At 41.0% G+C, this 21,629-nt stretch overlaps 1 protein-coding gene across 1 annotated transcript in view; it reads left to right on the forward strand.

The window, feature by feature from the left end:
- The window catches only part of LVRN (laeverin), a 470,465-nt gene that overhangs the window by 299,306 nt on the left and 149,530 nt on the right, over positions 1-21,629 (forward strand). The window contains exon 15 of the mRNA XM_069226651.1: positions 7,965-8,059. Within this exon, the coding sequence (XP_069082752.1) occupies positions 7,965-8,059 (95 nt within the window). The remainder of the gene's footprint in view (positions 1-7,964; positions 8,060-21,629) is intronic.

Below are 21,629 nucleotides of genomic sequence, written 5' to 3' on the forward strand. Positions count from 1 at the left end.
CGTGGGTGTGACTGAATTTAGTGTGTATAATATTTCCACTGATTTTGATGCTGCACCATTTATAGCAAAGTTTCCCAAAGTATTTGCAGACAAAGTGGGCACAGTTAAGGGTTTTGAACATTGCATTAGAGTTAAAGATGGTGCCATACCTATTTCACATAAAGTCAGACCCGTTCCTATCTCTGTGAGGGGACAATTGAAGGACTTGCTGGACAAATTAGTTGAAGATTGCATCATAGCCCCCACAGATTCGTCAGAGTGGGTTTCGCCGGTTGTGCTCACAAAGAAAAGGAATGGTGATTTAAGACTATGTGTGGACCTCAGGTCTCTGAATAAGAATATTATTGTAGACTGTCACCCTCTTCCACGTATACAAGAATTAATTTCTAGTTTGGGCATCTCGAAAAAAAATTCAACAATAGATTTACGTTCTGCGTATCATCAAATTACTCTTAGCGAGTGTTCTCAAGAACTCACCACATTTGTAACCCCTTTTGGCGCTTTCAAGTATCTCAGGTTGCCTTTTGGTTTGGCGTCTGCAGCGAGCGTATTTCAAAAAATAATGGATTCTCTATTTTGTCATCTTAAAAATGTGTGTGCGTTTCAAGATGACATCTTAATACACACTGAGAGTATTGAAGAGCATAAAATTCTACTTAACAAAATTTTCTCCATTCTTGAAAATCACGGTATGACCATTAAAGGTGAGAAATGTAAATTTATGGTGAAAAGTGTAGAATATCTAGGTCATACGATTTCTGCGGAAGGCATTAAACCAAAACAGGGGAATTTGGAGGCTATTAAGGATGCCCCTTCTCCCACTAACAAGGACGAACTCCGGTCATTTCTTGGTTTATGTGAGTATTACTCACGATTTGTTGATGGATATGCCATGATAGTACAACCTCTCAGGTCCTTGTTGAAAAAGGGTAGTAAATTTGTCTGGGATGATCAAGCCAGTGGTGCATTTGCAGCTATCAAGCAAATTGTTTTGTCTGCTCCAGCTTTAAAATCTTTTATACCTTCAGCAAACTCTTTCATTACGGTGGATGCTAGTTTGAAGGGTTTAGGAGCGGTGTTTGGTCAATGGGTTAATGGACAGGAACATACAGTTGCTTTTGCGTCCAGAGCTCTTTCTGAGGCAGAGAGTAATTATAGCAACATTGAAAGAGAGGCTCTAGCTTGTACTTGGGCGGTGCATAAATTCAAAACATACATTTGGGGCACTCGTTGTGCTCGATATACTGATCACAAACCTCTTGTTTTTCTGTTGGATGGCAATGGTCTTGGAAAAGCTTCTGCCAGACTGGTAAGGTTACTTTCAAAGTTACAGGAATACAATTTGGATGTTAAGTATCTACCTGGTGGAAAGAATGGTAGAGCTGATTGTCTTTCACGTTTACCTCTGCCAATTTCTCGAGAGACTCCCATTAATGAGGACACTGAATGTGTAATTGGTACACTTGACGTTGTCTCAGCGTCAGATGGCTTATTTAATGAGCAAGAATGGAATTCAGCTATGTCTAATGATACGCTCTTGTCAGAAGTATTGCACCATATCAAGCATGGGTGGCCTAATCAAAGAAAGTATGGCAGTGAACTGAATACATATTGTCAGGTGGCAGCTGAACTGTCTTGTGAAAATGGTATATGCATGAGAGGTTCTGTTTGTGTTCCTCCGAGTGACTTGAGATCCAGATTGATAAAAGCGGCACATGAGGGTCATCTTGGCATTTCAGCTACTTCCAGGAGGCTTAGAGAGAAGTATTGGTGACCTGGTCTTGATAAACATGTGACTGATTTTATTAATAAATTTACCTATTGTGTGGTGTCTGATAAACACTGGAAGTGCCATACTAAACCCCTGCATAACATTCCTCTCCCCAATAATATTTGGGAAAGTTTAGCTATGGATTTTTCAGGTCCTTTCCACTTGTTACCCAAGGACATGAGGTATTTAATTGTTGCCATAGACTATTATTCTAAATGGATATACTATGAATTTGTTGAACATGCTGATACAGACTCAGTAATTGCGTTCTTGTCTTGTGTTTTCAGTCTGGAGGGTGCTCCCTCCATAATTGTCACTGATAATGGTGTACATTTGAAATCTACCAAGATGGAGAACTTTACGAAAAGGTTTAACATTAGACATTCACGAGTGGCTTTGTATAGTCCATCCTCTAATGGTTTAGTTGAAAGGGCTAATCGCTTCCTGAAAGAAGGCATTCAAACTGCTATTGCAACCAATTCTGATGTGAGAGAATTTTACAAGCTGAAGCCATGCCGGTCTTTGCAGTAAGAAAGAAATGCCTGGAACACTTCCAGCACTGGCTGCACCTACGAGGGTGAAACACTTTTATATTTTTCTCTGCTGAAGAAAGGATTGACCTAGAAACACGTGTCCAGAGATGATTTTATAACCAAAGGCCTGGAATAATGAAACTGCTTAAAGAAATTCACTGTGAGTTGCTGGCTTTGCTTTTTCTTCCCATTTATATAACCGGTTGGGAGTGCGCTTTCACATGAGGACAACTTTGTTTTCGATATATATATATTCACTGAAGAAACAAAGGTTACAGGGGCATTATAGTTAGGTTCAGATTTTACACACACAAAACCATGTAAGTTCAGCAGTTACAGTCATACTTATACTTATCTCAAGAAACTATAGCTTGTGCCATAAGATAACTATAACTTGTGCCCCCGCCATTCATAATTTTCTCATCAATAATTTTATTGTAAATGTTGAAATGATATTACCAATGATGATATAGAAGATGTCATGACTGATGCAATATATATGGTAATTAGCAGTGCATGTCTAGGGTGTGAGTTATAGTTACCTTATGGCACGAGTTATAGTTACTTGAGATAAGTATGAATATAACTGCTTGTATTGTTATATTTTGTATATGTGTGTAAAATCATTTTGTGTGTGTAAAATCTGAACCTAACTATAGCATCCCTGTAATCTTTATTTTTTTGTGAATTTCTAAGATTTTGTAATTCTATTTCCCAACTATAATGTCTCTGTAACCTTTGTTTTTTCAGTGACGTTCTAGGATTTTTTTAACGTAAAGTGATATTTAATTACCATACATTAACATTAATCCAACCACTGCAATGCATGTGCTGTGGAGGGTTGGCCACAGGGCCTGGCTTCAGGCCAAGCCCTGCAGCCATCTCCCTGTATGCAGCCAACCACACACTGTGCACGGCCTTTGGCCATGTCTGGAAGAGGGTTGGCCGCAAGGCAGGCCGTTCAGCCAACCCCCCTGTATGCAGCCAACCCCACACTGTTGGTCTGCAAGTGAGTGTGTGAGTGGTTGTATGGCTGTGCAAGTGGAAGTGGGAGTGGGAGTGGTTGTATTGGTATGTAAGTGGGCGTGTAAGTCAGTGTGTGAGTGGGTGCATGAGTGGCTGTATGGGTCTGTGACTGGGTGTGGTAATAGTTTGGTTTTGTAAGCCTGTGAGTTGGTGTGTTAATGGGTGTATGAGCGGGTCTTTGAGTGGGTGTATTTTTTTAATTGGTGTCTGGATCTGTAGTTGCATTGACGATTCACACTGGGGCTGTGCTGAGTGCCAAGGGGATCTGTGGATCACTGTGCAACCCAAAAAACATTTTTGAGCAATTTCTTGCCCATGAACTCCATCAGTCCCATGGGCTCATGGAACCTCTACCCTGACCCCTTCTATCAATTTTCAGTTTTATATTTCTTGCCAGATACTGTGTCCCAATAGACAAAAATGTGGCTGCTGCTTTCCTCTCAGGTTCCGCCCAGCCAATCACAACTTGGCGGATTGATGGTGGATCTACATACCTAGATATACATAAATATTTTTTCTAAATATTTATCATTTTTTTTTTATTGTCTGCAAAACTACTGAACTTTCTGGACCAAGATCTAGCTTTCTGACAAATTTTGTGTAGTTCCGTTCAGCGGTTCGGGCTGTAGTCTATAATCCCTATGGGGAACTGCATGGAGAAACATGTTTTGCGACCCCCTTTTTCTTGGGCCCCCATTTGTCGAATGACCCCAAAACTTTCTGAAACAGCAGCTAAATTCACTAGTTTTTAAAATTTTGTAAAGATTCGACAAATGGCACCAAAGTTGGTAGCAAAACAAAAAGCACTTTTCCTATGTAAACTAGGTCCTACGGTGAGCAGGTTAGTTATAGTAGGTAGTTAGGTAGGTAGTTATAGTTAAGATCTAGTTTTCAAAGGAAGTGTGTCTTTTGGTTTGCCATTAACTTTGGCCTCATTTGACAGATCTTCACAAAATTTTCAAAACAAATACAATAGTCAATTCAGCTGCTGTCTTGAAAGTCTCGGGGTGATCCATCTAGCGGGGCTGAGAAAAAGGGCAATCCCAAAACACAAATCCCCATAGGGATTTTGAACATGACTGTAGCCAGAACTGCTAGAAGGAATTGTACCAAATTTGGCAGAGGCGTGCTTTTTGTGATTTGGTGTAAATCCATTGAGTAGTTTTAGAGATAAGAAAGGAAAAAAGAATATTGATATATAGGAATGCGGAGGCTCCGCAGATCCCGGAGATCCTCCACGATTATTGTGGGAATTTATTTTAAAAAAATTACTTTTGGCCCTTGCAGGATCTCCAGGGACCCAACCACCAGGTCTGGGGGGGCAGAATATTCCTAGGCTGCCCTTTCTCTTTTTTTTTTTCTTCTTTTTTTTACTTTTTCTGTGACTCGGCTGAGTCTGAGTCCCAAAACGGCTGCCAACACTTACTGGCTGAAGTGTTGGCAGCCAGTCAGATATCAGCAAGGGACCGTTGTTTCAATGAGGATACGCTTCCCTAGATATCTATATTTTTTTCTTTCACTATCTAGAAAACTACTGAACGTATTCACACCAAATAACAAAAAGAGATTTGTTTGGACCAAGATCTACCTTTCTGTCAAATCTGGTGTAATTCCGTTCAGCGGTTCAGGCTCTAGTCAGAAATTGCGTAGGGAAAACATGTTTTGGGACTCCCCTCTTTTTTTTCCACTCCTGCTTGATGAATCACCCCGAAACTTTCAAAACAGCAGTTGAAGTAATCGCAAACTAGTTTTGAAAATGTTGTGAAGATTCATCAAATGGCGCCAAAGTTATTAGCAAAACAACTAGGTCCTAACTATACCTACTGGCATCCACCAGTAGTGTGTGTGTGTGTGTGTGTGTGTATATATACACACACACACACATATATATATATATATATATATATATATATATATATATATATATATATATATATTTATATATATATATATATATATATATATATATATATATGACTGCTTGCTTCGAGGGACTCTTGTGAGAGGCCTACCAGCAAAACTTAAAAAAATAGAGTGTTCTGATTGGCCGATGAGGCTTTTTCCCTTGGGTTATCTTGCTTCTGTGGGAGTGATGCTCCTGGAACAGAGAATGCTCTGACTGGCTGGCTGCAAAATGAACAAAAGTGTTGCGGCAGCCATTACAGGACTCAGGGACTTAGAACCCTGTCCTGAAAATGGTTTAAGGGACAGGGTAGGGATACTCTGCCCTCATATCTAGCCACTGTGGGGAAGTCCCAGAAGGCCATAATTAAAAAATGTTTTTTTCACTCTAGTATTTAGGTGGAATTTTGGGATAAATAATAGCAGCCTCTTCTTTTTTAAAATTAGTATGATCCCATGCGGTCAGCCAGGCCCCGAGGTCAATATATATTAATAGCTGGGTGTGGGGATGTGTGTAGGTCGCCTCTCAATGAGCTGATTTCTACCCCAGGGGCCCACAAATTTTTCCAACTGTCAGGGGGGTGCATGACCTCTCTCCCTGAGCCGAGTATGGCCCCCAGAGACTCATCGCTGTAGGCCCATCATAACATTAAAGAGGAGGGAATAAAATATTGCCTTCCTTAAAAAAAAAACTGAAGTTTACTGGTAAAAGTGCAGCCAGATATATAATCACTTGTATGCAATAAGGGAGGAACAGGGCTGCTATGTTTCTCTATTACAAAGTCACTAGTTTAAGGCATAAATGCTGTGGATGTTATCAGTGCAAAGGTTAAAGTGACCTTATATTTAGGTATGGTAATAATATTTTTCTTTGCATTAAAAAAAAAACGTACAAATTCACTGAAAAAACAAAGGTTAAAATGTTAGTTTTAACATAACATTTTAAGCTAACAGTTAAATTCACCAGTTATAATTACCTGAAGTAACTATAACTCGTGCTCTGTCGATGCTCTGCTTATAACCTAACCAGTCCTGACATATTCTATGACATAATTGATAGCTAGCTAGCTAGCTCGAAAGATAGATAGATAGATAGATAGATAGATAGATAGATAGATAGATAGATAGATAGATAGATAGATAGATAGATAGATAGATAGATAGAGTTAGAAACTGTGTTAAGGGTTGGCAGAGGTATGCATTTTGTCCAAGCAGGAACCACAATCCTAGTCATGGTACATCACAAACACACCCTAAATTAACCTGTGCTCTCCCCCTGGTAGCTTGGTGCAGAACAGTCAGACTTAACCTAAGAGGCAATGTGTAAAGTATTTGTGCAGCACTTGCAGTAAAACAGTGAAAACACTACACAAAAGGATACCAAACCTTGTTAGAACAATGGAGCTTAATTTAATTAATACAACAAGACTAAAACGGCAAAAATCCAATAAGCAGAAATCGAGATATGAATTTTTAAAGAATAAATGTAAAATAGCGCTTAGAAGCAATAAGTGCTTAAATGGGATATCTGGTCGCACTGGACTGGAGCAAGGTCAAAGGTTTAGGCCGACAATGATTGAGGGCAGGCCAGATACAGGGACCCACTTGGGACACCTGAACCAAAGTACCTTGATCCAGGATGCCCCAATTGACATATTTAATGTACTTGGAAGTCCCCAGTAAAATGCATTACTTGTGCCCAGCGTAAATACTAATAGTGCACCTGCAGCACTGATTGTGCCACCCTATTTATGGAGGCCTAGGCTAAAAAACTGTTGACGTCCTGCTTTGCATTGTTGAGGCCTTTTCGTAAAATCTATGTATATGAGAGAGAGAGAAAGATGGATTAGATAAATATATAGATATGTGTAGATATAGATATATAGATATATATTTAGATATATGTGTGTGTGTGTGTCAGTGCTTAATTTGTAAATAAAAAGGTGCTGGTGCTCAAAGCCCTCCTCTTAAACCTGCGGCTGCTGCAATTAAATGTGTGAACATGGAATACTGAGCCGGCGCAATCCTGAAGCCATCTTGGCCTCTTCAATCCATATAAACCCCCTTCAGCTCACTCTTGCAGCTTTATACTTTCTCCCTTTGTGACGCTTTTTCGTTTTTCCCTTCATCCATCTTTCCCATATGTGTCTTTTGCTTGCAGCAAATGCTTGAGGCAGAAGAGTAAGCCTCAAAAATAAGCACCGGACACAACAATCACAAATTAAGCACTGGTGTGTGTGTGTGCTTGTGTGTGTGTATATAGAGTGTAGATAAAAGTTATAATATATTAATATGTATTTGTCGGAAAAAATGCAATCCAAAATGAGAAATCCGAAGTAAAGTTTTACAAAAATATATGGGAGTTATCGACATACAACCTTTTTTCATTGTCATGGCTCCAAATGATGGAATGCTTTACTCCTATACTCCCTAGCCAAAAGTACCAGAAAGAAGCAACAACTCACCTTTTACACCAGTCATACATTCTGAACTAAAACTAACTTTGTCTAAACAGTTTCTTCCTATTTCCCTCTTTTATTTCTAAAGCAAGCTCCCCTTCTCTCATAGGTGTCAAAAGGGTGCGTGAGCACTGCATAAAGGACAACTTTACAATCAAATAAATTTCCATGATGATGTATTATTATTCTTAAATAGGGATTTGCTTAAGAATGCCCTTAGTTTGTTAAAGTGGGATTCAAATTACAATATGTATTTTTATTTTTGTTTCACAGAAATACATGTTAAGAAGGATTGCTCCTATCTATCATTACTATGAAAATGTAATTCTGAGTAATTTTGAAGAATCTGAAGAGGACTATTTTGTGCAGTAAGTGTCCTATGTTGACTGATATTATTTGCATTTAGTGAAATATGCATAATCAAATACCTAATCTGACTAAACTGAAGATGTTCAGCCCAGGGAGGAGAGTCAGAGTCATACCTAGCGATGCTGTCATTTCCAGTGGTGACGTACTTTAGAGACGCTTCTATCTATCATGCATACACATTTGTTTTAACAAGTATTGGCAAAGCCAGTAAATATAGATTTAATGGCCTAATTTCTGCAAAGACAGGCATGTATAAATGTGAACAGATTCTTTTTGCCATGCCACTTTCTGTGTTTCCTATGCCTTATTTGTGCCACAGGCTTTGAGAATAAAGAACACAAGACATAAATCTAATAGTGCCAGAGATGTGTTTCCAGATGTATGCATACCCATGTTGCCATGCTTTAGCACATTGAAGCAAGATCTATTTGTGTTTTCAATCTGTCCTTAGAAGAGTAGAACAGTAGTGACAAACAGTCTGGCAGAAAGGTGCGTTCCAGGTTAAAATTTAAGTTAGTCCAATTCAGACATTCATTTATAAGCAGTAAAAAAAGGTAGTTTGGAGGTAAGTAAAATAAGTATGGATGAGCTGACTAATATCAGCACATCAGTTAAAGTGCGTGGTACTGTGGTTGTAGGCATTCCATACAAAACAAGCTAAATAACACACATGTCGAGGGGTGACAACAATTAACACAAAGGAAGTTGCACAATAAAAACTGAGATGCTTAATCGCAAGGTGCTACCGTGTACACTGTTGTTTTAGTGACTGAGGTGCTCACGTGAAATAGCAATACTTGTTCACATTGATTTGAGCGTACATCATAACCTGGTGCTACACTGCTTTTCAATAAAGCACACAATAAGAATTGTATATTCTCCAGTATTGGATCTTTCATTGATTCACATGCTTGAATCATTCCCCGTCTTCGAAGTGGAAGTCACACTTTATTCTTATAAGCAGGGTAAGGTAGTGTAATAGGCTGCAAAAAGAATGCAAAGTTCTGTTTAATAGCCTAGGCATGTCTTTTCTAAAACAAGACCAAAGTTTTCCATTAACCGGCAACAACACCCTTTAGAACCCTCAGCACAGAGGCTCCAGACCCTCAGATTTTCTACCGCACCTCATGAGATGGGAGTCTCCCTGCGCTCTGCTCAGTTTTTTCTCTTCAGAACAGATGTTTTTAAAGGAGTTTCTCAGATCAGAATTATTTTTCACGTTCCTTCAACTAACTTCTACCATGTCAGAATAACCAAAAAAGGGTCTATTTAAGCCTTGTAAAACTTGTGGCAAGAAGAGATTACACTCAGAGGACCCTCATAAACAGTGTATTTACTGTCTCTATCCAAAGTATAATGTTAGGGACTGTAAGATCTGTTGTACATTCCCCCAGAAAACCCTAAAGGACAGGGAGGGAAGGCTACTCATGTGGTTACAGAGACTAAAATCAAAAGATCAACCTCTTTCTGAGGAGCAGAGTGATGATTCTTTACAAACTGTTAAGTTACATACCAGGATTTTTTTAAAAAAATCTCACCATTTAGAGACTAAAAATAAAGAGGAAATTCTTCACAGAAAGTCAAAAGTCTCCTCCAAAGTCTCTTCAGAGCCCTCAATACCAAGGTTCTGTTAAGAAACCATCAAGATCACTTCCGTTATTCAAAGAAATTATTTCTGTGAAAAAATCAAACATTTCCTCAGCATTTGACAGCATCGTCGACAGCATCTACCACCATGATGTCGACGTTCACCATTGCAGCATCACCGATCATAATTTCTTCATCTCTGCTAGCGTCGACAGCCATCGTCTCCTACACAGTGAATTCGACGACGATAAAACCACTGCCATAAACTGTCTCACCGACAGGCAAACTTACAACCTTGTTGCCGAAGGTCCTCATCGATGAAGAAACCGCCGACGAAGATACCGCCAATGACGGCACAGTCGATGAAGACACTGTCAACGAAGGCACTGTTGATGAAGACACCGCAGACGAAGGCACTGTCAGCGAAAGCACCATTGATGACACCACCATCGACGAGAATGCCATCGATGGTCTCACCATCGACAACGATTTCCTCAATAAACATAGCCGTTATGACTGACAAAGTAAAAAATACATCTTTGACGGCAAAGTCAAATGAATTACCATTGATGGAAACACTAGAAACTCCTCTTACACCCTTAATACAGACATCAAGCATGTCATTCATTAAAGTACCTACAGAGGAGGTTTTGCTTCCAGAACACACATAACCGAGCAAAATTCTTCCACTTCCACCAGCTCATCTACTAGAGGAGGATGCACTGCACACAGGGCAGGCCGGTGCACAACAGGCCGGGCAGCTTTCACTGCCTACGGCCCCCCTGAATGCGCCCAATCTCGGAAGCACTAACCAGGGTCGGTACTGGCTAGTCCGAGATCTGACACATTCAGGAGGACTCAGCGTATCGCCTCTGTGGAATTCCATGGAGTTTTTATTCAACTCTGTGGAATTTCACGGAGTTGGACTCTGTGAACTCTGCCCAGACCTAGAAATAAGAGATCAACAACAACAACTGAGTGGAATGATTACATCATACAACCACCATCTCCACCTCTGCAACCTCTTGTAGACTCACCACCAGATGATATAGGTGGTTTTCATAATATAATGGAACGTGAGGCGAAAAGATTTCAATTACCCTTGACCTCCAAACAAACAGACTGTTTCTTAGACGACTTCAAAGAGCCAATGAATAAAATGCTGAAGGCTGTACCTGTGATAAATTTAATCTGGCAGGAGGGTATCCACACTATGAAGAATCCAGCTACTATACCAGCAGTCATGCCTAGACTGGATAAAAAGTATAAAGTACAAGATGATGTTCTAGCATGCCTAGTGGGTCATCCCAAGCCTGACTCCATTATCAGTCAAGCGGCTCAAAGACACTCAAAGAACTTCACTACACCTATAAATACTCCACCAGATAGAGATGGACGACGCATTGATTCAATTGGGAAACGTTTGTCAAGTATGGCAGGTCTCACAGTACGTGCAGCTAATTCTCTGGCGAGTCTAGCAAGATTCGACAGGCAATTGTTGTCAGACATGTCTAAATTTGTTGACCTTCTACCTGACGATTCTTAAGAAAAAGCAAGAAAAATTCTTCAGGAAGGAGAACGAGCCTCTGCAGAGATAATAGACTGCGCTATTGATATTTCATTGATGGGTTTTCGGCAGTTGGTTGGGGCAGCAGTACTCCGAAGGCAAGCCTGTATAAAAGCTACATCTTTTAGACCAGAGGTTCAAAGCAAAATTTTAGGCAAGCCTTACAATGGCAAATCACTGTTTGGAAAACACATTGATGATGCCCTTAAAGCCATCAAAACAGATACTGATACCGCCAGATCTTTGGGAACTGTGCAAACTAAGAGGCAGCCCTTTTGTGGAGCCAGGGCCTGGAGCACTTTCTACTGTCAAAGAACATTTCAACCCTGTAGACAACACTATCAACCCTATCAGGGTCAGTATCATCCATAGTACACCCAGCAATACAGACACCCACCCTCAGCAACCTACGAACAACCAACAATAGTGAAGCAGCCCACCAGAGGACAGAGACACTACAGGGAAACAATGACTTTGCACCGGTTCTGGCTACCCCATTCCCTAAATCACGTCTTCCAGGAGATCGCATTTCCCAATTTCTACATCAATGGTCCTGCATAACAACAGAAAAATGGGTTCTCGATGTCATAGCCAGGAGACATACCTTCAAATTTGTCAACAAACCACCAAATGTCCCACCCAGAGCTCCACTCACTCCACGTCTCAAACAATTACTTTTGGAGGCTTCTTTCATGATGAAAAAGGGTTCTGAAGTCGCAGAAAGGAATGGGATTCTACTCCAGTTTCTTTCTCATCACAAAAAAATCAGGAGACTGGTGCCTGATCTTGGATCTACGGCAACTAAACAAGTATTTAAAGAGGCAATCATTTCGAATGATCACCTTACAAGACATCTTACAACTTCTAAACCATGGGGACCACATCACAGTTCTCGACCTCCAGGACGCACATTTCCATATACCCATTCATCCCAATCATCAGAAGTATTTACGATTCCAGGTAGCTGGTGCCCACTTCCAGTTCAAGGTACTTCCCTTTGGGTTGAAATCAGGTCCGTACATATTCACCAAATGCCTTGCACGGGTGGCAGCCCACCAAAGACAAAGAGAAGTCTAGGTATTCCCATACTTGGATGACTGGATAATCAAGGCCCCAATATCTCAAAAAGCCACGGCGCATACCAAACTATGGGCCAGATTTCTAAGGCCCAGGTGCCACCGGAGCATCACTTTTTGTGATGCTCCAGTGACACTGTGCAGTGTGCCATATTTACAAGGAGGCGCGAAGCCACCTTATGTGGCTTAGCACCACCTTGTAAATATGGGCCCCTCCGATGCAGTTTTCTGCGTCAGAGGAGTGTGCAATGTGTGTTGCTGTGGGCACCGCAACACCCACTGCTTTTGACACTGCCCCAGATTTACAAGAAGGCGTAAATCTGTGGCAGCGCCAAAAACTAATGTCACCCCAGGAGTGGCGTTAGCAAGGAACAATGAGAAGGAATACTTTTACTCCTCTTCATTTTTGCTTTTTCCATGTGTGCTGCGTTCTGCAGCACACATTGAAAGAGCAAAAGGCCATGAATTAATGTTAATGTGCAGGAAGGTGTCTCTTCATTCAAAAATGACGATTTGCTTTTTCTATGTGTGCTGCATTCTGCACACATAGAAGTGCCAAATCACATTGTAGATTGTATATGTGCAGGAAGGGACACCTTTCTGCCCATAAACAATCAATCCCCTCTACAGAGGCGTGTCTAAAATGACGCAGCATGGCCCTGCAAATTTTGGTGCAGCACTGTGCTGCACCACTTTTTAGTGAATCTGGCCCGATGTCCCAAACTGTTCAAGAAACTAGGTGTCACAATAAATATTCACTGGGTGCAGTTCTAGACACTAACACGGACAAGTCTTCTGCCTCTCTGGAAAGAAAAAAGAAGATCCAGCAAGTAACGCAAAAACTTGCCAGAAGAAAGTCTGTTTCAGTTTGGATGTACAAATTGCTCCCAGGAATGCTGTCTTCCTGCATTTCCCTAATTCCAAATGGAAGGCTTCACATGCATCCATTGCAAGAGGAGTTAGACAAGCAGTGGACACAAACAGAGGGATCTTTTGATGATACAATCCACTTCACCACAATAATTATTTCTTCCATGCAATAGTGGGCTCAGAACCAGAACTTCTCAAAAGGTCTAACTTTTCTGCCACCAGTGGCAGATTTTGGGATTACAACAGATGCTTCTCTACTGGGATGGGGCGCCCATCTCCCGGAACTATCAATCAGCGTAAAATGGTCCCCTTTCAAAAGAATTCACATCAGTCTTCTGGAACTAAAGGCCATAGTTCTAACGCTCTGCTCATTCCTTCCCAGAATTGTAGGCTCATCCATCATCATCATCAGCCCATCTCCAGTCAATGGGGCACTCCACGACTCAACAAATTTGCAACCAGGAAGAACTACAGATGTTAGTATTACGCAAGCTAGCATCACCAGAACGGATTGTGGGGGAATGCTTTGATAAGGTGATAGAAAATATTTGCTTACGCTTTTCCCCCCCCGATACCGTTAATTCCTCAGTTAACAAGGAAAATGAAGAGAGAACCATGCAAAATCATCCTAATTTCTCGCAGCTGGCCCAGAGAATTCTGGTACACAAAACTACTTCTACTTTCGGAGCAACCCCACATACAACTACTGCTCAGTCTAAAAGTGTTAATAATAAACAGGGGCCCCAATCCAAAATCTCTGCATTTATCAGTCTGGCTCCTGAATTCCATTGTTGCGTAGGCTCTCATTATTCTAATGAGACTACTGGATTTGAGCAGCAGAATCGCCTAAGGTGTGGGAGACTGAGTCTTGACACCTGTAGCCCCAATCCGGGTTTTGCTCTGGCTAATTAGCAGTATTTCATCTCTACCCAAGAGCAGGGATGATTGGGCAGCCGAGCGCATGACACAGTTGGTTTCTCAGGGAAATCGTGGTCACTCAGATCTCATCCATTTCTCTCAGTTACATTAGTCTCACATATACAATGACAAGCAGAGGCAGTATATGTTTCAATAAGGTTTTAATGAAGCAACTGCATCTTAGACAATAAAGTGGTGTACTACAATAACCAGCACGATAAGCAGGACAGGATTAAAATTGTGACAAGAAGAGTAAAGGATAGAAATAACGCTACCATATTGTCACTTGAGTCAATAGACTAATTCCTACCTAGGCTATGATAGAGCACAGCATGTTAAGCTCTAATTCTGCCCTTCAGGTTCCCCTGGGAAGACATCATCCCCCATACCTTAGAAAAGGCCTGAAGTCTGCATAAGCAACTGTAGCGAAGCATTCAGCAGTCAGCATACAGTTGTGGTTCTCTGGCTGGAATCTCCCTCTAACGTGTAAGGGACAGGGAAATGTTTTTATAATAAAACAGCTGATGTTCTGAGAAAATGTCCCTACGGAAGGATGTGTATTTTCTACGAATGTCGGAGACTAAACTTATACCACGTTCAATAGCAATGTACCTTGCAGTAGCCTTGGAAGAAGCACAGAGTGAGCAAGAATGTCTTGTTTGAGAACAGAGTGCTGGCCTAGTCAAAGCAGTTAGATAAACAGAAAATAAAACAAGTCCGTAAAAGTGGCTATCTTAACAATAATAAAATAAAGCCAAATAAAATATATCTAGGTTAGAGTGCACAGTGGCTTGGCCTAGTGTGTTAAAATAACGTGCATGTAGCTATAGCTAAAATGGCTACACAACAGCACTACCTTTATGAGTCTACAAATACAACGTTTTGTCCATGGAATAGTAAAAATTGATTAAAGTTGTTATGTATGTTTGATATACAAACCTGAGATTTTTTTCTTACATTTGAAGAATGATAAAAATGAACAAATGTAAGTAATAATAAAAATGAAGAAGAATAAAACGATACAGTCGCACAGCTGCAGAACAAAATTGTCTCAAAATGCAATACTCACAATACAATTTGAATTGCTACAACTATATAGTACAATGTGATACTTGACAGTCCCATTTTTACTAAGCCTTAAAAAAATCCCTCAAGTGGAGATTCTAAATTAATGCACTAGTGAAATGTGATCAACAGCTTCCAAGGTTTCCTTGTGAAATTTGTGAATACATATCTGAGATTAAGAATCTTCTCATGAAGAAAATATTCATTTTGTGATTACTCATACTATATGAGCAAATGTGCATGCATTGTTTAGCCTATAATAAATGGCTACAAACACACTGCGCACTGTACTTGTCAATCTAGGTGTAATCCAGAATACAGATGGGCTTGTGTACTTATGCCCACTGACCCCCAAACCATGACAGGGGAAGTGCTCTCATTGTGAATTATAGATAGCACAAATACTTGATGCCTATCCGAGAATTTGACAACACTGCACACTGTGTTTTGCAGCTTTATTACAAACAGCCTGCAGAGGGAATCCTTTAGGTGACCTCGAATGGTGCTGCAATCCACATGACCCAGGGCAATGCCGCTGAATTATCCTTCAAATGTGCATACTGTGCAGAATCAACAGTCTTTCTCTGGTTGTGACTGGTGAGAAGCAGGATGTTGCCCAAATTGTACAAGTATACCAGTGAGACGGTATGGTTGGTTTATGCAGTATTATCATATTGAGTGGAAGGCCCAAACATTTTTTCAGCCACCCAGGGGAAATGAGAGTCTACTGGTGTGTCCTTGAAAAAGGCGCTAGAGTGCCTCCATGGCCCCTCAGAAACTGTTCAGCACACACATTTTTTGGGTACACAATTTTCTCATCCAGGAAATGATGGACGCAGTCAGTAGGCACCAAACATTCACTATTGACTTTACATCCAGAATTTGCAGTAAATAAGGAACTGTGTATCAAGCTAGCATTCTTCCTGTGGTCGGCATCATATCTGCCTATAGTCTGGAATGAGCTATACTTTCACTGTCTCTCCGCTGCACGTATGGTGCTTGCAAAGTCACTACTACCTTTGCCATGTTCTTCAGAATCACTGAAATGAGACTCATCAATAGATAAAACTCCATCAACTGAAAAATCACTTTTAGATTCTGATATTCTTTCAGATGCTGTCTCAGTATCAGAACCTGCCTTAGAGCTCTCCTTTATTTTAGTGAGGGAGAGAGGAAGTAGTGGAGCATTCTTGCAGTGTATCTGATGTAATATTTTTTTTGTAGAGCTTCATCTTAAAAACGGCGTGCCGTGCGACCCAATTGCCCTCTTGCAAAACCAAGGTCTTTCAAGAGAGCGGTTAGGCCGCACAGCACTCTGTTTTCAAGACGATACTCTATATGGATTTATCAAGGTCTATATTCTTCCAAAGATTGCATCTTTACTGCTGAACAAAGCCAACTTCTTGGCAGTCACAATACTTTTGAGACTGTTCCCCATACACTCTTAAATACTGGATGCAGACTTTGGAATGGACCATAGATTCACATTGGAGGACACCTTTGTAAAGCTCCTAATAGGATAAACGAGTACTGGATCCAGGAGGTTTTTGTTTAGAATTGGGTTGACACTTTACTAGGCTTTTATGGTTTTGACTTAGTGCATCTAATGATCTGTTTTCATAATTACATTACCTAGCCTTGAAAAGGGCCCCAGGAAGTGCCGAAACACGTGTCAGCTGGAATCCTCTTCCCATCAAGACTGTCAACACAACATTGTTTATATTGTTGTACATATCATATTGACATGTTCATAGTTTATATGTAAAATAAACTATTTAAACTATTACTGAGTAAAAGTACATCTTCCATTATAATATTTGAACGTTTTGTCTTATATCAAATTTTTATATCAGTTATTACAATATTTCCTATAAGGGTTGTACTAATGTGTATTCCTGGACAATACTGTAAAAGAATTACATCAGATACATTGCAAGAGTGCTCCGCTAATTCTTCTCTATGTACTGGTTCTGGCAGAGTTATTCTCTGAGGCAAACATACACATCTTGGCAACTGGTGTGTTGCAGTGTTTTGAGCACCACTACTTAAATACTACTCCTATTAGTAGAGATGTGCGACTGGGGTACCATTTTTGCCTTTTTTATAGTGTAAGGGCATTGGGAAGCAGTCATCGAACGAGACACCATCTCCTTTAACTATCTAAAACATTCTTTATCAAATACAGTGTGCTAGTTTGAATGCAGAGGTACTCAAAGAAATGTTAATGCACTAAGAATGCTGTGTGTGGTGTAAGCTGAAAGTGACAATGTAATTCAATACTGTGCAAGTCAGAATGTAGCAGAAAAGAGACACATGCAGAACAACTGAATTAATAAAGAAAACGAACGTCTGCCTGAAGTCTCCTATAACCAATTTCCTGGACAACCTACGAGACAAAAAAAAGATTCAAATTGCAGCACACACAACAAGGCAACCTAAAACCCAAATACGTTTATCCATTACCCTTTGGTGGAGGGCATGGCCTAGTTTCCGCCCCTCCCAAGGAAACAAAAAAAACACTAAAAATTAATCATGCCTCCCTGGTGGTCCGATCACCTAAATTCATAGTTTGGGCAAATCTTTATTGTTGGGGAAGCTGACAGGCCGCCTTCAGTCTAATCAGTTTAATTGGGTACACGCAAGCCTATAATTGCGGTCAGAAAAAGCACATACTGCCATAGTAACAGGCAATATTAAAGGGGATTACTTTGTGTGAGGGTGCGCTTCCTCGGAAAGGGCAGGGCAGCATATATTGGAAGCAACGTTTCAAACATTTTTTAATTTGAACTAAACAGTTCCTCTACATTTTGATAAAAAATAAAACCATTCCTGGTTGGCTAATGCCACCCTTGAGTTGAATCAGGATGAAAGGAATGGGTATACTTTACTGTCAAGCGAGAGAAGTGGCAGACATCTAAAGAAGAAATACACCTTTCTCTCTTTTGCCCCAACTAGCAGTCTAATCAGTGACCCTCTGATTGCACCACAACTGAGATTTCCTATCAGAACAATGCATTTCCCTCAGATAAGTTTAACTTGCATTTATTTTTTTTGTATATACTTTTACCTGTAGGTGAAAGTTAAAATATTCTCACTGAGGAGATCTGCACATGCCAGTTCCCCAGTCCCTGTCGCAATCCCCATTCAGGAATCCATGGCAGATGGACTCCATTGGAAAGGGGAGAGTTTCCATTTCCGATGGTGCCCCTCATGTCCTAGTTACTGCCCAGGGACAGTAGAAAGTCCCCGGGCATATCTGACCAAAATAAAATGGGCACCATATTTTCCTTTCCCTGGGAGGGAAGGATGAGATCTCCCTATGTAAAGATGCCCAATTGACCTCCTTTGAGGGAAGGGAAAAAGCTTGAAAATAGTTTTGCCCCTTGGAGGGGTGATCAATGACAGCGGGGCCAACCTCCCCCAAAATCTATTTTCCATGGTGCGTAGGATTGCTGCTAAAGGATGGCAGTGCAGCGCAATCCCTAAGCAGGAATCTTTTTGGGAGAGGCGTTGCTGGATAGGAAAGACTCTCCCCATACCCAGCGATACCTCTCCATCTTTGTTTGTCCCTGCAGGGGTGAGAAATGCTCCAGAACGCACATAGCAGCCCTCAATTGCTGCTCCCAATGCGAGGTCTGGTAGGCCAATTATATCAGTGCACTGTATGGCATGCTAACGCCATTGATTGGTGTGGACAGGGTGTGAGCTGATACATATGCGATTCCACATCGGCCCCCATCATTATTTAAATAGGTGGGAGCATCCTGTTCGAGCACCAGAGGTTCCCCCACCCCTCTTGGAACTGTTACCCTCAGCCACAAAATGGAGTTAGTGCGGCTAACAGCAACATTTCAATGCCTGCACTAGCGGCATTAAATACAAGTCCACATGAGCATCAGTGGTAGTTAGTAGCGAGAAAAGCTAACTATGCAAAGTGGAACTGCCAAAAAATTACTTTTAAATCAGAACAATATTAGGATTTCTTTTAGCTACTTAAGGGGTGAAAATCATCACTGTCATTATTATAACAGTGTATAACACTATAACAGTGTATTTGACACAGGGCTGTTCTGCCTCATTCTATGCTCAAAACTAACAAATTAATCTTAATAGCTCTCTAAATTAAAAGGGCCATTATCATAAATGCAATTTGCAAGAGCCACAAAACTCTCTCGTCTTTGATGTGAAACATCCCTCAATTTGCAGGCCCAAATCACAAAGCCTTTCCCATAAACGCTGTATTTTATGTCAGAACTAGATGCAGTTTGTTCCACAAGTTTAAAATGCCTGCCGCAGTTTGTAATGTGGGCAGGCATTGCTAACACGTTCCTCCTTATGGAGCCAATAAAATGGATACAGATGACGTGAGTAAAACTGAAACCTGTTATTAAAGGCACCAACACATCTATTCATGCTTCTACCCATCAGTCAAAAGCAATAATTAAACTTGGTACATAAAAACAGCAGTGATCACAATTTTAAATTGTGTGGGGTGTAGTGAAGGGTAGTTGAGTGTTTTAGAGTGTTTCAGATGTAGTTGAGTATACAGAGGTGTTGCTGGGTGTGGTGGAATCAGAGTGGTCATTGTGTGTATGCTGTCATGTATGGTACAGCTGTGTGGATAGCCGTGGTGTCTTATGTAACCCAGTGGGGTGGAGTTAAGTGTGTTCGGGAAAGATGAGTATTGGTAGTGGGTAGCAGGGTGTCATTTGGTTTGATGAAGTATAGTACAATGTGATGTGGAGTTGGGTAATGTAAAGTCAGGGTTCAGATATCTAATCCTTAGCCCCCACCAGGGGTGGCTCCTCCGCTAGGGGGGAGGAGCGTTGCCCCCCGCGCCAGCAGCAGGAGCCACAAAACCTTTATAGTAAAAATATAATAAACAGAGTTTATTATGTTTTTCACTAAAAAAGTGGGCGGGCCACGTGTGTGACGGGGATGGAGGGGGAGTGCTCAGCACTCCCTCGCAGTGCGCATGAATGTTTGGCCGGCCGACTCAGGCCCGCCAAACCCACATGCGCAGTAGCCTCTCTCCAGCTCGGCACTGTGTTGCCGGGCAAGAGAGAGCAAGCAGAGGCTCCCTGTCTGCCTGGGAGCGCCCTGGCTTGGTGCTCCCAGCCAATCCTAACGCTGCTTTGAGCTGGGTCACGATTGGCCTGCAATGATGGATATTTTTTTTAGGTAAGCCACGTGCCCCGCCCCTTTTTCCTCCGGCGAACCGTGCCTGGCTGCCACTTATGTTTCTAGGACCTAAAGGCAAACGTCAGTTAATGGAATGTAGTCGCAAGTACTTTACAGTTTCATCAAATCAAAGTGTTTCCTGTGAGAGCTCAACACAACAACCGTTATCAGCACCTACTGCGACCATTTAAACATGTTTGTGGTAACTCTTAAAAAATTGAACATTTTACAAGAAACAACGAAAGTTTATACCACACATATGCTTTTACCATGCATGCCTTTACCACAAAAATGTTGTAGTAAAGGCATGGTTGATAAAGGCATCAGTGTGGTATGAAATAAAGTGGTAAGTATATCCTATATATATATATATATCTATAGCTCTCTCTCTCTCTCTCTCTCTCTATATATATATATATATATATATATATATATATATATATATAAAAATCACCTTGCCACCTTAAAACCTAAAAATACCCTTACCTCGCCCTAGACACCCCTTCCCACCCAAAAACACATACTTCGCCCTAAAATCCCCTTACCTTCCAAAAACCCAAACCCACCCTGAACTCAAAAACCCTTGCCACCAAAATACCCATACCCACCCTAAAACTTAAAAATGCCCTTACTACCCAAAAACCCATACCCACCCTAAAACCTAAAAATGCCCTTACCACCCAAAACCCTATACCATCCTAAACCCTACAAACCCTATTGATATAAACTAGTCCCTTAACGTAACAAGCAAGAAGAGGTCTTGCAGTGTCTGCCATTGCCTTTTCTTTCTTTAAGTACATACTTGTGCCTACTGTGCTACCTCTTGTGATTGGAGCAAGAATAACATTAATTTATGGGCACATCTTATTCTTTCTCCCTTCACTGCTTTGTTCCTAGAGATTCAATATTATCTTAACACTTATTCAGGTTGCTAAAGTTAATTAACACACAAAGATATATGCTACTTTCCTTCCAGTGATGTGGTCAAGCTCAAGATGTGATCCAGATTCAAGATGGAAGTATCATGACGCAGAGATCAATTTAGTTATTTCCCTTTCGATGTTCCAAGTCAGTTGTTCTCCTGTTTATCGTCTTCAGAAAAGGTAATATGACCCTAAAATTGAGCTGCAGACAGGCTTGAAGTAGCACGTTTCAGGCTGAAACATGGAAGGGGAGGTGGGACACCTGGGAGTGACAATCGACCGAGGTTTTAGCTGTGCATGCATCAAGACTCAGGGTAGGCTTCACTGCTCACAATGTCTTCTTCTAAGTTTATCAGCATGCCAGTGAGTGTGGGAGGGAGGT

Source organism: Pleurodeles waltl, chromosome 1_1 (genome assembly GCF_031143425.1).
Source record: "Pleurodeles waltl isolate 20211129_DDA chromosome 1_1, aPleWal1.hap1.20221129, whole genome shotgun sequence".
NCBI lineage: Eukaryota > Metazoa > Chordata > Amphibia > Caudata > Salamandridae > Pleurodeles > Pleurodeles waltl.